The sequence below is a fragment of the Dermatophagoides farinae genome, chromosome 3 (assembly GCF_024713945.1).
Source record: "Dermatophagoides farinae isolate YC_2012a chromosome 3, ASM2471394v1, whole genome shotgun sequence".
Taxonomy (NCBI): Eukaryota; Metazoa; Arthropoda; class Arachnida; order Sarcoptiformes; family Pyroglyphidae; genus Dermatophagoides; species Dermatophagoides farinae.
The window spans coordinates 2,933,947-2,946,689 of NC_134679.1; the positions used below are offsets into that span (position 1 = coordinate 2,933,947).

At 31.3% G+C, this 12,743-nt stretch overlaps 7 protein-coding genes across 9 annotated transcripts; 4 read left to right on the top strand and 3 right to left on the bottom strand.

Annotated features, from left to right (window-relative positions):
- Positions 1–145: 145 nt before the first annotated feature.
- On the top strand, positions 146–1,678 carry LOC124494547 (uncharacterized). Its single transcript, XM_047057728.2, has one exon. It carries the CDS (start codon positions 146–148, stop codon positions 1,472–1,474), a length of 1,329 nt encoding a protein of 442 aa, XP_046913684.2. The 3' UTR covers positions 1,475–1,678.
- Positions 1,607–3,694, bottom strand: LOC124494545 (CAAX prenyl protease 1 homolog). Its single transcript, XM_075729636.1, has 5 exons — positions 3,502–3,694; positions 3,297–3,434; positions 3,092–3,238; positions 2,089–3,030; positions 1,607–2,022 (listed from the first exon to the last, which is right to left on the bottom strand). The coding sequence occupies exons 2-5, from the start codon at positions 3,414–3,416 to the stop codon at positions 1,792–1,794; spliced, it is 1,440 nt and encodes a 479-aa protein (XP_075585751.1). The 5' UTR covers positions 3,417–3,434; positions 3,502–3,694; the 3' UTR covers positions 1,607–1,791.
- Positions 3,695–3,848: 154 nt separating this feature from the next.
- Positions 3,849–7,107, bottom strand: LOC124494549 (palmitoyltransferase ZDHHC16). The gene is made up of 5 exons (XM_047057732.2): positions 6,737–7,107; positions 6,541–6,671; positions 6,393–6,481; positions 6,004–6,323; positions 3,849–5,934 (listed from the first exon to the last, which is right to left on the bottom strand). Exons 1-5 carry the CDS (start codon positions 7,005–7,007, stop codon positions 5,654–5,656), a joined length of 1,092 nt encoding a protein of 363 aa, XP_046913688.1. The 5' UTR covers positions 7,008–7,107; the 3' UTR covers positions 3,849–5,653.
- On the top strand, positions 4,292–6,043 carry LOC124494548 (uncharacterized). The gene has a single exon (XM_047057731.2). The coding sequence runs from the start codon at positions 4,292–4,294 to the stop codon at positions 5,507–5,509; it is 1,218 nt and encodes a 405-aa protein (XP_046913687.2). The 3' UTR covers positions 5,510–6,043.
- Positions 7,108–7,144: 37 nt separating the features above from the next.
- Sec6 (Exocyst complex component Sec6) lies at positions 7,145–9,978 on the top strand. Of its 2 annotated transcripts, none has more exons than XM_047057723.2 (4): positions 7,145–7,388; positions 7,447–9,363; positions 9,437–9,526; positions 9,603–9,978. In XM_047057723.2, the coding sequence occupies exons 1-4, from the start codon at positions 7,254–7,256 to the stop codon at positions 9,681–9,683; spliced, it is 2,223 nt and encodes a 740-aa protein (XP_046913679.1). In that variant the 5' UTR covers positions 7,145–7,253; the 3' UTR covers positions 9,684–9,978. The 2 variants fall into 2 exon arrangements, with proteins under 2 accessions (XP_046913679.1, XP_046913678.1); XM_047057722.2 differs by having other exon boundaries at positions 7,149–7,388; positions 9,574–9,748.
- Positions 9,852–11,094, top strand: meigo (Solute carrier family 35 member B1 homolog meigo). Its single transcript, XM_047057734.2, has 2 exons — positions 9,852–10,058; positions 10,118–11,094. Exons 1-2 carry the CDS (start codon positions 9,961–9,963, stop codon positions 11,004–11,006), a joined length of 987 nt encoding a protein of 328 aa, XP_046913690.1. The 5' UTR covers positions 9,852–9,960; the 3' UTR covers positions 11,007–11,094.
- On the bottom strand, positions 10,886–12,713 carry Dus1 (Dihydrouridine synthase 1). Of its 2 annotated transcripts, XM_047057727.2 has the most exons (4): positions 12,118–12,713; positions 11,871–12,066; positions 11,113–11,813; positions 10,886–11,014 (listed from the first exon to the last, which is right to left on the bottom strand). In XM_047057727.2, the coding sequence occupies exons 1-4, from the start codon at positions 12,599–12,601 to the stop codon at positions 10,998–11,000; spliced, it is 1,398 nt and encodes a 465-aa protein (XP_046913683.2). In that variant the 5' UTR covers positions 12,602–12,713; the 3' UTR covers positions 10,886–10,997. The 2 variants fall into 2 exon arrangements, with proteins under 2 accessions (XP_046913683.2, XP_046913682.2); XM_047057726.2 differs by lacking the exon at positions 10,886–11,014 and having other exon boundaries at positions 11,065–11,813.
- Between the last annotated feature and the right edge of the window lie 30 nt (positions 12,714–12,743).

The window sequence follows — 12,743 nt, forward strand, 5'->3', positions numbered from 1 at the left end:
TCATTTGAATCAATTTTATGCCTGTTAAAGACACTAAAAAACCTTAAAAGCTTAATATCTTGGATTTCAGTTATAGTAAACACAAATCATCATCATCATCATCATCATCACCATCATTGTTCGTAATTGATATTTATCAACATTGATGAAAATGTCGTTGACAGCTACAAACAACAATAATAATAATAATAATAATAATGACAACATTAACGGTGAACAAGAGCTAACATCGTATCTGAAATCTATGTTCATCAAATTGAACGATAATAGCAATATAGATTCGAATCCACAGATACAGCCACAACAATCATCAATCGACAATGCTAACAATAAGATCATCGTGAATGGTGATGGCATTAGTGTTGTTGTTTCAAACTCCGATGTCAAACACAGTGATGATCGTAACCAATGTGAATCGAAAAAATTCGATGAATTATCAAAACCGTCCATCATCACCAATGTTGGTGATCGACAAATAATCGACGATAATAATAACAATGTTGTTGTGGTCACTTATGATGATGATAGTCGTAACAAAATCGAAACAAAAAATCGGAATGATACATTAAATAAAATTAATGGTTCTTGTTTGGCTGTTCAAACAAATAATTCGAGCACTTCATCACTATCAGCATCATCAGTGATGACCGAAGAGAAAAACAATCAGAACATCATCATAAACAGTAATGATCAAAAACAGGATATAATAAGTGAACAGCAGCCAAAATCGCCAGTTAATGATCATAAACTGAATCAAAGTGATAGTTTTGCTGATAATAATAATAATAATCTTGGTAATAATCATCATCGAAAAAAACAAGAGCCAAAAGAAATTGACCATACAAATGATCATGTTGTTATTGATGAAAATGATAAAGATTTTCAAAAAAAAACTGATCAAGAAAATTTTATTAATGAATTGTTACAAAAAATACCAAAAGCATCTGTAGAAGAACGAAAAAATCATCAACATCAACCTCTTAATACAGATAATAATAATAATCCTACAACAATTACACAAGAGTCAATTTTATCTTCTTCTCTTGGTAAAATCAATGAGAATGTACCATTGAATAATTTTGAATCGTCATCACCATCATCATCACTATCGGAATCCGGAGCCGATAATATTGAAAAACAATTTAACGAATCAGGCGTACATTCAGATGAATCAAGATGTAGCAGTGTTAGCCAAGTTGAAACATCATCCATTAATTCGATTGAAACAAACATCCATAACAACGTTAATCAACGATCAAATGATACAGATAATCGAATTTACAGTCGACCAACAAGTATGGTCGAAGTTTTCGATAGTGATATCATTTCCGAAGTGAACAAACAAAAAATATCTAATTTTCGTTTCGAATCAATCAAAGAAGATCGGCCAGTAACCAGAACACGTGTACAAGAATTACGTGAATTTTGGAATGATCGTTCATTGATAACTAAAGCGAATCAAGACAAGAAATAATCAAAAACAGAAGCAGAATGAATAGGAATTTTTTATTTTATTATATATGATTATGATTTCAAGATGATATTGTTTTTTTTTGTAACAATAGTTTGATTATTATTATGAAACTAAAAAAAAATGTTTGCGTTATTTAGTTTATGAATTCATCTTTATTAATTAAATAATAAACAAATACAATTCATGTTTTATTGAAATAGAAAATATAATATTCGGATAATTTTAACTTTTTTGCCCATTAATGATGAATCATGATGATGATGATGATGAAGATGATGATGATAGTACGACTAATCGTAATTTTTTTTCTAAATAGATCAATCAATTTTGTCATCAATTTTACGTAAAGCATTGATACGATCCAAAATTGGTGGATGTGAATGCAACAATAGTGAATAAAGCCAATCATAAACAGGGAAGCTAAGATTATCCTTGTTCAATTTTATCAATGCATTAATCAATTCAGTACGGAAATTTAAATTTTTAGCAAAATTGTCAGCTTGAAATTCAAATTTTCGACAAATGATGCTCATGCCAAAGTTGTAGAGCTATATGGAATAAATAAATAATTATCAATTAATAACAATTGAAAAATGTTTCAACATGGTTCTCACCTCAAAATATAGAAGAAATATGGTCTCAATTATGATAGTCAGACCAATAAATCGTGGCATATTGTTTTCGCCATAGAAACCAAAAGCATGATAAATTACAGTATCATTATAGAATAATGATGCAATTTTGAATATGAAAAATAAATTAAACAATGAGATGACTAAATTCTTGAATATGTGACTATGATACCAATGGCCTAATTCATGACAAATAATGGCCACAATTTCTTTCTCTGTACAACCGGTTGCTTTTTTCTCATCAGTTTTTTTGGTTGAGGCCGAATCACTTTTTTCATTTTCCGATTCTTCTGTTGTTGCAGCCTTTTCTTCTTGATTCTTTTTGAAATATGGTGAATCTTTATCGAATAATGTGTCATATAGGACGATCTGTTTTGATTTGAAAAATCCATAAAAATAAGCATTAGAATGGCTGGAACGTTTTGAACCATCAACGACAAAAATGTTTTTCAATGGAAATTTAATTTGAGTTGCTAAACGTTCGATTTCGGATCTCAAAGAACCTTCTTCCAATGGTGTATATTTATCGAACAACGGTGCAATCAACGATGGATAAATGACCATGAAAATGATGGCAGTTCCGCTGGAAAAAAGCCATAGGTAGAAAAAGAATTGGTCTTCAAAACGGATGATGATGTAGGTTGCACCGCCGACCAACAATGATATAATCGGCTGAAATACGAGAAATTTTTTAAAAGTATCCCAAAGGAAAAACTTGAGCGTATATTTGTTGAAACCATGACGTTCTTCAATGACGAAATTCGAATACAATGAGAAAGGAATATCAATGACTGCAGATATGGCCGTTTGTAATAGGAAAAACATAATGGTCGAAACGACTTCATTCTGGTAGCCAAAATATTTATAGGTTATTTGTGTCGACAAATTCCAAAGAATTGAAGCCAATAAAATCCAGATGATAAGCTATAGTGAGTGTAATAATCTTTTAATCAAAACAAGTTATGTAAAATTTCGTTTTACATACCGCTTTTTGACAAATACTAAAAATTTCACGGAAAAAACCGAAATAACTTCTGTCAAGATTATAAAGACGTGCTTTTTTGAAGCTTCCTTCATCCATATACGGTGCCAGATCGAGGGGAAGTTTTTGTTGTTTCTTATAAATCTTATGCTATAAATGTAAATTTTCAATTTATTATCAAATTTTAAAGGAGAATACAACCGTTTACCTGACGATAGTGAAGATAGAGATCCCAAAGACTGATAATTACATTCGAGATCAGTGCATAATAAAAGAAATTAGTCGGCGTCCAGTATGGACGAAACCATTCGATTATATTGGCAAACATTTTTTAATCATCAAATATCTGTATTAAATGATGCAATATAGATTTGTGAAAATTTTTAATCATTCAATTTTAGTTCAAAACTTACCTGGTTATATTTGTGAATCAATCAAATCAACATTAATTTTCAACAAAAGTGAAAATGAAAATATTCGTTTCAGAAAATTGAAATTGAAATTTGCAAATCCAGCCGGCAATCAAAAATTTTTCCAAAAAAAAAATGACAAATCAATCCGAAACAAAGAAATTGGGCCGATCCGTATACAACGGTTTTTTTCAATTGTCAGTGTTGGAGCATTGCAGCGTGCCATTTCAGAATCCAATTTTTCTTCTCGAAACATCCATTAAAATGTTCTGTTCATAAAGTATATGACAAACGAGTTGCTGCCAACGCTTCAATTTTTTTTTTTGTTAAAGTCCATTGCAATGCATGCAATTTATCCATTGCTTTATTGTTTTTGTTTCTGAATGTTTATTTAACTGTATATCATATGATAATTCAGAAATTAATCATCAAGCTGTTTATTTATATTCGTTTGATTGTTTCGTGGCTGTTGAAACAAACACACACACACATTTTATTATCTCTTATGTGATATTTTTATTTGGCATTTGTAATTAAAGTTTGAAAAAAAATAAATATATTGCATTTATATACCTTTTAATCATTGGTTTGTCTTCGTGGTCAGTTGTATTTTCAATTCATCATTCAACCAACACAATTAACCTTGATTTATACATTTTCACATTCTATACTAGCCACGATTGATGATTTACTTTTAATATAACTATTATTATTGGAAATGCTTCTTTTTACATCTAAATTAAATTTACAACTCATCATTGTTTAAAAATTTTAAATTATTGTTTAAAAAAACATGGATAAAAAGCGATCCACATCTTCAATGTCTATTTCCAATACATTCGAATCATTGCCACCATCTTCCTCTTCATCATTTGCAATGCCTATTCAACCACCAGAAAGAAATTTACTGGATTTTCCAAATGAAATTCTACATGAAATTTTCAAATTCATTTCTTATGAACAGATTTCAAAAATGCGACTCGTTTGTCATCATTTTAATCGTATCTGTTCAGATAAATTGAATAATGAATTTAATTCACTACGAAACTTTACACAACATTTATTTCAAACTGTTAAAAGTCAAATGCCACGACGAGAATCAGCACGCCGTAAACATGCACTTGCTCGTGAATATGATATAATCGAAACATTGAATATGCGATTAACATTGTTACAGATGACATTCAGCAAGCACATTAAACGTAATCATTGTTGTTTTTTTCCAGGTGAAATTATCGACGAAGTTCATAGAATTCTTAACTATGTTAAACAGACGCCCGTCGTAAATCGTGCATACAAAGTAACGGATGAATTATTCGACCTATCAACAATGGCAATGGAATATTTTAAAGAATCTATTGAACCCAAATTGCCTGACGTAAATTATCTAATTCTTGATTATGAACAATATCCTAATCTTCCATCATCATTGTCTTCACTGGAAAAAGGCATTAATAGTAGCAACAGTTGCTGTAATGGTAATAATCCTAAATCTGCACGTTTGAAGCCAATATTTGAATCATCATTAGGAAATAATAATAATCGAAATAAACAAGCTGCAGCTGTTATTGATAATTCCAAACTTATCCGGTTAAACGATGATAAAAGCAAGAAAGAATCATTAGTAACTTTGGATTCATTTGTCAAAAGTACGACAATCCGTTTGAAGCGGTTGGAAAAATCCAACACAGAACATAATCTAATCTCACAAACAATGAAAACTTCAATGGAATCATCTAAACGTAAATTTGGAGAGTATCAAAAACAATTTCGTAAACATCAAACACATCTAGATGAATTGGATCGTAAACTGGAAGGATTCAATTTAAAATTCAACCAAATATTAGAAGAGATGAGCAAGATGAGAGACATGATACAGAAACAATCAGCAAGTTCATTGATGGAAGCTTCCACTCAAACAAGTGAACCGCACGAAAAATCAATCATTAAAATTCCTGTGGATTCCACTAAACAGCGACCTCGACGAAAACGGCAAAAAGTATCGGAATGAAATTTTAATTTTTTTCATCTTAATCATAAAAGTCATTTTATAAATAGTAAATATCTAAAGTTTTAGTTATTTAGCATAAACACAATATTATAATGTGTGAAACCAACTAGATCATCACATTGCAAATATGTACAGAATAATCATTTAACACATTTCATCATTAAAATCATTATCATCGATGGTTTTCCAAGTGAAACCATTTCCTGTTGGTCCGAAATTCGATGGCAATAATATATGGCGCCATGGGTGTCGATGGCGATCGAAGCCTAAAAATCTGCACCAATTTTCTCGCCAACCAAAATCATATGGATTCTGGTAATGGCGATTATAGCGTTGAAAATGTCGACGACATTTACGATTTATATAACGTTCAATGCATGTTTCTCCACTGTTTACCAATATCGTGTGATAACGTAATAACAAACCTAAACGAAAAAATAACATTGATTGATATAAAATATTAATTTACACACAGCTTCAAGCTTATATTATACCTAGAAGAATAAATAATAATACTGTTATAATGGCTTCAAATACCATTAATTTTGTTTTCCATTTCGGTCGATTGAATAGCCAAAGAAATTGAATGACTAGAGAATTTGTAACATAATCAGTATCGAACCATTGAATTTGTATTGGTTCGAACGGACTAAATTGAGGAAACCAATGGTCGACGGCAACCCAAACGCCAAAAGCCATAACAAATATTGTTCCCAACCAGGTGTATGCACAAAAGAAATAAAAATATCGATGATTATAATGGCCAATACAATTGTTGAGCCATGGACAATGGTGGTCCATTTTCAGAATGCATCTATTTTTTTCGAATCAAAGTACATGTTTCATGTCATCATCATATACATTCGATCCCCATTTAACTTACTTGTTGCAAACTGAACAATGATGGCATCGTGGTGGTTTAGCTGCCGAACATTTTTTACAAAATGAAGTCACTTCGATAATGATCGGTTTCTGATATGAAAAAACTATTATCAATAAAAAAAATTCTGTACAAATTTGCCAATACATACATCAATGGCCCAGCCAGGTAAAGTATAAAGTGATTTAAAATAATTCCATATAACATTGATCAAAAGCCAGTGTCCAATCACAAATGCTATCCAAAAAACTGGCTGTGATCGATGGTACCAATATGGAACTCCTGTAAAATAAAGAGATGATCATTAATTTTTTAAATTTATTTTTTTTCAAATCATCACAACAAACCAATAATATAGGCAAAAGAAATGAATGCCAAAAGTAGAAAAAATACAACAAGAACAAAAATTGTTCCACAATATTTAAGATAATGATCGACTGCATAAAATATAGGATCTAAAATAGTATCTGCTAGATAATATGCATCGGAATGTGAATTATAAAAATGACTTTTAAAAAATAATAAACATAATCGATAACGATCGAACAATTGATGTTTCCATTGATTCCAAATCAAAGACCATTTATGTGATAATCGCCTAATGGAGTATTTGGGCATATTTTATTTTATTTTATTCATTATTATTTTAATAATAATTTGAAATTGTCATTTTTTTAAAAATAATTTTTTCTGTTTATAACTTTAATTGAAGAAGATTCCAAAAAGGCTATATCAACACAAATGAATATCATAATCTGTTTACAGAGTTGAAATCGTTGCCATAAAAGGTGTTTATAAATTTTTTTTGTAAAATGGTCATTCTTATTTTTATTATCAAATGATCATTTCAAACTATCGAATACAATGTCAAATTTGAATACAGATGCATTAGAACGAGAAGTCTATCAGACTGCTTTTAAACATGTATCTAACATGCTTCAACGGCCAGATCAATTGGACAAAATTGAACAATACAAGAAACGTGTCAAACGAAATATTGTAAGTTATTACCATATTTCTATAATTCATTATTAATATTCTTTTTATTTATATTAAGAACTCAAAAGAAAGTATGTTAAAAACTGCGATGCAAACACAATTGGATGGCGTTAAAACAGGATTGATACATTTAAAAGCTGCTGCGAATGACATAAGCGAAATTAAAAACACCATTCGTCTTATCGAAGAGACATTTCCATCAATCCCAATGCTATATGAAAAATTGAAATATGTTCGCGAAGAATCGATGAAACATAGTCAATATGCTGTGTCGATGGAAAATTTGAAACATATTTTCAATGTACCTGAAACGGTTGCAAAAACTCGTGAATTGATCATGGAAAATTATTTGCTCGAAGCACATTTGAATCTTTATGAATTGGAAAAATCGCGCGACAATCTACTCTTTCAATTGCATCGTTTGGCGCCTACCAACAACGCTGACAAGAACATGTTAAAACATTATTATGCTGAAGTTGAAAAATTATCCGAAGAATTGGGCAAACAACTTTGGCTCATTATTCGTTTGACATTGAACACTGTACGAAAAGAACCTTCGTTGATCGTCACAGCTCTTCGTATAATCGAACGTGAAGAATTACTAGATGAAGCAGCAATGAAACGAGCTGAATCTACAGGGTTCATGTCACAAGGACGACCGAAAAATTGGAAGAAACGAGTATTTGAAATCCTGGAAGAAGCGGTAAACGAAAGAATCGCTGGTAATAAATTTCATGAACGATATGAAAATAAAATGTGGCTAGTAATGCATTTGGAAATGACAAGAAAAATCATTTTGGATGACTTGAAAGTCGTTAAATATGCTTGTGTTTCATGTTTTCCGCCATCGTATGATATAGTTCGACGAATGTTTCATCTTTATCATCGATGTTTGAGTGCCTACCTGCAAGAATTGGTCAGCACACTTGAAGGCAACGAATACATTACTCTTTTAAATTGGCTCAATGCCTATGAAGGAACTGAATTGCTTGGACATCCTGATCTTCGTTTCTCATTAAAAGATGATTGCTTGCCTCCACTACTTACCGATGAAATTATTGAAGATCTTATGACCAAATATCTGTTGACTGTCGAAAAGAATTATAAAGAATGGTTAGCCAACACCATTCGTCATGAGTCAAAAGATTGGCATACGAATCATCATCCAGAAGCTGATAATTCTGGCCATTATCAAACGACGACACCTGTTATTGTATTTCAGATGATCGACCAACATTTACAGGTAGCCAGTATAGTCAGCATGGATCTAGTCAATCGAGTATTACTTTTGTCAATGAAACATTTGACTGAATTCGCTAAACAATATCAAGAAGCAGTAAACAAATATGCTAAAAGTCATTTTGATAACCGAACACAAAATTTCACTCCCAACATGATTGCCATTTCAAATAATTGTTCCAGTTTGATGGATAATGCCTTAAAATTTCAAAAAGAATATCGTAAGGATGACTTGAATCAATTGAAGATGGATAATGCTTTTAGCAATATGATAAAATCTTTTGAAAAGCTCAAGGAAGAAAGCATAGGCTATTTGATTAAGGAAATTTTATTAGATGTTGATTGTGAAATCAACAAAGTTGGCAGTATTGAATGGTTGGAAGGAACCGTTTCGGTGGTCGATAATGTTCGTCTCACTCTTGAAGATTATTTACGTGACTATGTCTACTTGAAAGATGCTAATTCAGATGCCCTTAAAGTGCAATTGCAAAAAAGCCTAGCAAAATCTTATATTGCATCAATTCTTTCGAAGCGAACTCCATTAAGAAGCCAAAGTAAACGGGAAGATTTTGCTCGAAAATGTATAGAAGAAGCCAGAACAATTGATGAAACTATTGAAAAATTACCAACTAAAATAGAATCCAATTCTGGAGTTGAAAATCCATTCAAAGTTGTTCCTATGTTAATGGATTTTCTCAAACTAAATGATTTGTCCATGCTATATCTCGAAATAATGGTAATATATTGAATATATTCACATATTTTAATTTGTACAGCTCAAATTTATTTATTTATTTTTTAACATACAGAGTTTTATGAAACACTATCCAGATATTAAAGCCGATCATTTTGTTGCATTGTTAAGTTTACGTGAAGATATCAAAACCGGTGTACGAAAGGTAAGGCTTTTAATAATCTATTGATTGAATTGAATAATATGATTCAGAATTCCATTTCAATTATCACACAATTTAGAAAGTTGCCGAATCGATGCCACCTGATACGGATATCGATAAGAATATCAGAACAATATTTTCTGAAATAATTATTAATTAATTAATTAACAATTTATAAAAAAAAATTTTTTGTAATAAAAAAAATAATTATTTATATGGAAATGAAAAAAAAAATTTTTTTAAAAACATAACGATGATAATCAAGCTATCATGTTAAATTGTGGAACGCGCCATCTATATTCAAAAAGAAAGAACACAGAATATTTTTATTCCACGTCCCATTCTTCTACTCATTTTGTCATTCAAATTCATTTTTTTGTTTTGTTTTTCAAAATCTTGATCTCTATAGAATTATGCAGAATTAATAAACCAAAGAAATGTCTTCTTTAGGTCAATTTATTAATAAAAAATTTGTATTCTGTGCAGCTGGTATATTTTTCTGCTATTTTTATTATGGTATTCTTCAAGAAAAAATGTATGTATTGATTTATTCAGATTTTTCATATAGATTCTAATTGATTTCATTTTCAAAAGTACCCGAGCCAAATATGGAATAAAACGTGAACAGTTTACTTATTCAATGTCATTAGTATTTGTTCAATGTATTATCAACACATTATTCGCCATTTTTTTCAATTCATTTTTCACATCGAATGAAAAAGATGGAACAAAATCCAAAGATACGACAACGAATTTTCTTTATGCTTCTGCATCAATTTGCTATGTTGTCGCTATGGTTTCTAGTAATCGTTCATTAGAACATGTATCATATCCCACCCAGGTGATTGCCAAATCTTGTAAACCAATACCGGTCATGATAATTGGTGTTTTATACACCCGAAAAAGATATACCTTGGCCAAATACTTCTTTGTCCTATTGATTGTCATTGGTGTTGGTACATTTATGTACAATCCAAATAAATCTTCATCTGCTGCTACAAATGCTTATTTTATTGGCGAATTATTATTACTTTTATCATTGACCATGGATGGATTTCTTGGTGCTTTTCAGGATAGAATGAAAAGTGAACATCAAACTAAACCTGGCCGAATGATGTTCTGGATGAACGCCTGGTCTACGCTATTTCTTTTGGCTGCATTGATTGTTACCGGTGAATTGAAGCAATTTATAAGTTTTATCAACCGATTTTCATTTGTCATCTGGTCTATTCTACAATTCTCAATCATGTCTGCTGTTGGACAATTATTCATCTTTTTAACCATCACAAATTTTGGTCCGCTTTCTTGTTCATTGGTTACGACTACTCGAAAATTTTTTACCGTCCTATTCTCCGTACTTTTATTTGGAAATTCATTGACCGGGCAACAATGGCTAGGTACGGCGTTAGTTTTTTCGGGTCTAGGGCTCGATATGTTTTTTGGGAAACAGCCACCTAAGCAAGCCAAGAAAAATTCAATCTAAAAATTTAGCTATATAAAATTGTATTTATATAACACAAATTAAATATTTTGAGGTCATAGATCAAATTAAAAAAAAATTTAATTGTATCAACTATTATCGTTTTTACTTTTGAGCAGTTTGGATAGAAATCGAAATCCATGTCCTTGACAATCAAGTTTTTCAGAATAGGATTTTTGTCGACAACAAATCCGACAATATCCAAAATCACATTTTAATCCACGTGGATGTGAACATTGTGAACACAGTTCAGGCAATATTTTCGGTGCTTTTGGTCCTTTTGGTTTTTTCTCTTTTTTAATCTTTTTCTTTACAGGTTCTTGGACAACCGATTCATTCGTATTGTCAATGACTCTGGTTTCTAATGGTCGATAGTATGGTTTACAGATGAAGACAGGCCAATTTTTTGGATGTTCATTTGTATATTGATCATCAGCAATAAATTTCTCATATTCAACATGATATCTTTTCTTGAGCTGATCGGCTACTTTGACGAAATCCTCAATCGAATGAGTTTTGCCAACAACATTTCGCAATTCCAAATGTTCTTCTAATGTGAAACAATGGTGGAAAAATTTGAATATATGTCCACGAATAGATGAAAACGAAGATGCATGTTTACGATATTGTTCCACATATTCATAGGCGGCATCCCAAACTGCCAACGGTTTACCAGTGAACAATGCTGGATTGTACAATAGTCCTTCGGCTGACATTACACCATCAACAATGGTCTCATCGAAACATTTATCTACTTCGATTTTGGATTGAATATTTCCATTTGCAAATACAGGAATACGAAGGTTCTCTCTGTTATAAAAAGTATCAATGATTAAATTGGCAAAAAGTTGACTAAGATAAAATTACTTGACTAAACGAATTTTTGTCCAATCGGCCAGACCAGTTTTCGAACCTTTTTGTTCCCTTAGTCTGCCATGAACGGTGATCAATGATGCACCGGCACTTTCAATCATTTTAGCATATTTGATCGTCTTTTCCACATCATCGAAAACACGTATCTTACAAGTTACTGGCTTTGTTAGATTTCGAACAGCTAAATTGACTTTTAAAGAAATTTTATTCAAAAATTGTATAGGAAAATATTTAATCGTACCTATATCGTAAATCAGCGACCATTCATCTTGAAGAAAAGCACCATAATGACCTCGTTTGGCTATCGTTTGGGGACAGCCAAGATTAAGATCAATAGCATCACAATGGGATTCAGCTATTTTCGCTGCTTTAAGAAATATTTCAGGGTCGTTTGCACAGAATTGAATGATAAATGGATGATCAAATTCTGGACCAGTCTGAAGGAATTCCTGTTGATATTTAGGCTGTTCAAGAAATAATCGGGAGTGTAACATCGGCGAATATGTACAATGGACATTATAACGGCGAACCATCAAACGGAATGGCAACTCGGATTGATCAACCATCGGCGCCAAAATATGGCGAGCAGATCGTAAAGTTTTTGACCAAAAATCACGAGCATGATTAACTGTAATTGATACCGAAGAAATGGGGGATGGCTGAAATGTTGGTATCTCACTTTGTTCCTTTACTTGACATTTATCGTGGTCAGATTTCTCAATCATTATTATTATATTAAGAAACAATTTTATAGAATTTTATCTAATCAGTTACAGAAAAATAAAAATTTCCGAATGTAAAAATAAAAAATAAACACGTGGCATTTCAAAACAATTCCATAATAGTCAAATCAATATAAGACGTATT